We start from the raw sequence: 3,188 nt of genomic DNA on the forward strand, positions 1-3,188 counted from the left end.
GTGGAAGGACCTTTTCAGATGAACCCACATTTCCTGATTGTCAGGTAGTTTCAAATAGATTTTGACACTACATTAAATACATGTGAAATACACCTGGTGACACTTTACCTCTTACAGTGGTCACAAAAACCTGAACACCTGTATAGTGTCTGCAATAAGTGTATAAGGGAAATTATTCAACTTGTTTTTGTTCATTTCTAACTTTTTATTCATTTAGGTGATTACACATTTTATTTTTCTGCATTGTTTGAGCTTGATTGTTTTTCATTTCATGCTTTTCTTTGTCCCTTACTAGCCAAATTTTTAATAAGGAATGTAACTTTTCATAAGTGACATACAAAAGTACAGTGGATGCATGAAGTCACTAACAAAACTGGACTTACTGCCTTTTCCAGCTGCACAACAACAGTGAGTCAGAGTAAACTTTATTCCAGAAATCAATTGTGAAAGACCAAATAAAGTACACACAAAGTAAAAGAAGAACAAGTCTGAACACAAAGCAGTGGCTTGGCTCAAAACAAGGCCTGTGCAAGAGTGGCAGTTATTGTTCCTCAGCCGAGAAAATGAGTTCGCTCATAGCACGGATGCACTGAGAGCCATCTGGCTCAGTGAATTTCAGCTGGGTGAGAGGTGGCATGACACCACTGGTGAAGTATCTGAATGCAGGGCTGGGTGACTGGATGGCTTCTAGAAATACCTTGGAGACAAAAACCAACACACCACACTGCTAATATCTGCAGAAATGCTCTTATATTGATACACTGATTTGTTGTATACTACTAAAAACAACTGGCAGCACTGGCAAACATTTTAAACCCTCCAACTGCTTAAAATTATTTTCAAAAATGAACTTTTATAACAGGCATCATTAATAAACATAACTAATGAAATTGTGTCCCCATACCTTTACAATATCTTCAGTGTCCTGTGCTGCATTTTGGAAAATGGAGCCACAGTGCTGCAGGTACTTTTCATAAAGACTGAGTGTGTGGGTATCAACCTGTTGGAGAGACGTATCCCCAAGCTCCACCTTTTGCAGGTTGACCAGGAAATCAGTGTTGACTGGACCGCACTCAATGAGACTCACACTGTAGGAAGAAGCATCGAGTTAGTAGTCTACATTAATCAATATTCACTGTTAAGGGATTTTTATACACTGGACAGGCTCTAAATTATGGGGATAGGATGTGGCAACTCACTGAATATTGAAGTGTTGCAGGAGAACAGCCAAACTCTCACATGCACCTTCTATTGCAAATTTACTGGCACAGTACACCTCATTAAAAGGGAAACCTGTGAGACAGCATGATGGTTTATTTTGACAATGGCAGCATGGCAGCAAGCCTCAACACGCTTTCTATCACATCACTACAAAACTTAACATGTGACATTCAGTGACTCCTCCACTATTTGCTCGTCTCACCCTGAAGCCCTCCGATGCTGCCGGTGACCAGAATGCGGCCCTGTCTCTGAGCCTTCATGTCTGGCAGAAAAGCCTGGATGGTCTGGATGGTACCCAGGAGGTTGACCTCCAGAATCTGCCTCATCGAGTCCAAAGCCTGCACCTCCAGAGGCCCCATCAAGCCAACGCCAGCATTACACACTGTGAGTAGTTAGTGTAAGACCATTAACACACACACACACACACAAACACATTACAACCCTAATCAGAACACACTGACATGTGAGCGTACCCAGAATGTCCACTCGTTTCTCCACAACCCTGTCCCTCACATCCAGGATAGACTGCTGGTCTGTCACGTCCATTTGCAGGATGTCTAAAGTGTCTTTATGCAGGCCTTTCACACATTCTAAAAGACGTTCTTTCTTGGCCAGGTTTCTCATTGTGGCATAGACTAAACAAAGAACAGTGCTTAGTGGCATGTTTTGATACAGGAATACACTAAAACAAAAGTTAAAGTGAATGGTTTTTACTTTTATTTATATATGAAGGAATATCTCTGATTGCACAGTGAAATAATTTGTTTAATATTTCATACAACTAAGAACATTTACTCGAGTACTATACTGAAGGACAGTTTTGAGGTATCTGTACTTTACTTATATATTTCACCATCACATTTCAGAGAAAAACACTGTACTTTGTTATCACTACATTTAAATGATAACTTCAATTACTAGTTCCTTTTCAAAATCGGATGAATAAAACAAAAAACCTACTGTAAGACTTTATTAATCCTTGGCATAAAATTCACAAACAACAATCAGTACATAAAGTACATCAAATTATAAGTATATAAGGTAGTTAACTAATACTAGTAGTTACTAATACGTTTGTACTTTTACTTAAGCAACAGTTTTAATGCAGGACGTTTAATTGTAACAGTGTTTTTTTCACTGTGGTGTTTTACTTTTACTTAAGGAAACAATCAGAGTACCTCTGACACCTCTGCATGCAGTACATCCTTATATATTTTACAGTATGTCTGTGGGCCTAGAAGGTCCTTAACATCAAGGGTTCCTGAGCCAGCGCAAGCTCTTTAAGAAGACATGTTTGTCATGTAATGTAACAGAAAAAAAATCGGTCAGTGTCGGTTCTGCTTACCTTTGTATGTTTTGTCAGGGTCGGAGGCTAGCCGCACAGCCAGGCTGAGGCCGATCCCCGAGGAGCAGCCTGTGATCAGTACTACCTTCTTGTCCATGGAGCCCAGCTCACTAACGTTCTTTCACAGAGAGGAGCTGGAGTAAAGGGGAGATGACACCTGTGAAATGAGCCCAGCTGACAGTGAAAACTCTTTTCTGTGTTTGCATATCTTTTGCTACACCATCACTAGACTAGTTTATCTTAAATGTCTTCCTGTTATCAGCCACCTGGAATCCTCCCATTTGTTCTCATGTCCTTGACAGTTTAGTTTGATTTATTTTTTTCCACTGAGACATGTGGGAAACATTTGATGGGGGGGGGGCTTGTTTTTACTTTCAGTGACAATGTGTAGTGGAAATTAAATATTTTTTTGGAGGTGTGTGCAGTATATTTGCTTTGACCGCTGTGAAGCATAATGTCCTTTTTAAAAATAAAATTTAATTCAGCTTCTGAAAACAAAAGTGATAAGACAAACCAAACACTACTGTATGTTCTCTACCTGCTTATACTTGGAATTACACCACTCATGAGCACCAGGCGGCAGCAAAACATCAAAATATCAATCCTGTACCACACGATGGCT

The 3,188-nt window shown here is 39.8% G+C and overlaps 1 protein-coding gene across 2 annotated transcripts; it reads right to left on the reverse strand.

Moving 5' to 3' along the window:
* Positions 1-220: 220 nt before the first annotated feature.
* Positions 221-2,791, reverse strand: hsd17b1 (hydroxysteroid (17-beta) dehydrogenase 1). Of its 2 annotated transcripts, none has more exons than XM_020607407.1 (6): positions 2,567-2,791; positions 1,695-1,856; positions 1,424-1,603; positions 1,200-1,293; positions 1,001-1,088; positions 221-697 (listed from the first exon to the last, which is right to left on the reverse strand). In XM_020607407.1, the coding sequence occupies exons 1-6, from the start codon at positions 2,661-2,663 to the stop codon at positions 542-544; spliced, it is 777 nt and encodes a 258-aa protein (XP_020463063.1). In that variant the 5' UTR covers positions 2,664-2,791; the 3' UTR covers positions 221-541. The 2 variants fall into 2 exon arrangements, with proteins under 2 accessions (XP_020463063.1, XP_020463062.1); XM_020607406.1 differs by having other exon boundaries at positions 905-1,088; positions 2,567-2,789.
* Between the last annotated feature and the right edge of the window lie 397 nt (positions 2,792-3,188).

Source organism: Monopterus albus, unplaced genomic scaffold, assembly GCF_001952655.1.
Source record: "Monopterus albus unplaced genomic scaffold, M_albus_1.0 scaffold85.1, whole genome shotgun sequence".
In the NCBI taxonomy this organism is placed as follows: domain Eukaryota; kingdom Metazoa; phylum Chordata; class Actinopteri; order Synbranchiformes; family Synbranchidae; genus Monopterus; species Monopterus albus.

Excerpts from the sequence above, each read along its gene's own strand:
- hsd17b1 (XM_020607406.1), bottom strand. The coding sequence starts at position 2,663 with ATGGACAAGAAGGTAGTACTGATCACAGGCTGCTCCTCGGGGATCGGC. Across the intron at positions 1,604-1,694 it reads GAAACGAGTGGACATTCTGG|TGTGTAATGCTGGCGTTGGC; the intron begins GTACGCTCACAT and ends AACTACTCACAG. Across the intron at positions 1,294-1,423 it reads CAGCATCGGAGGGCTTCAGG|GTTTCCCTTTTAATGAGGTG; the intron begins GTGAGACGAGCA and ends GCTGTCTCACAG.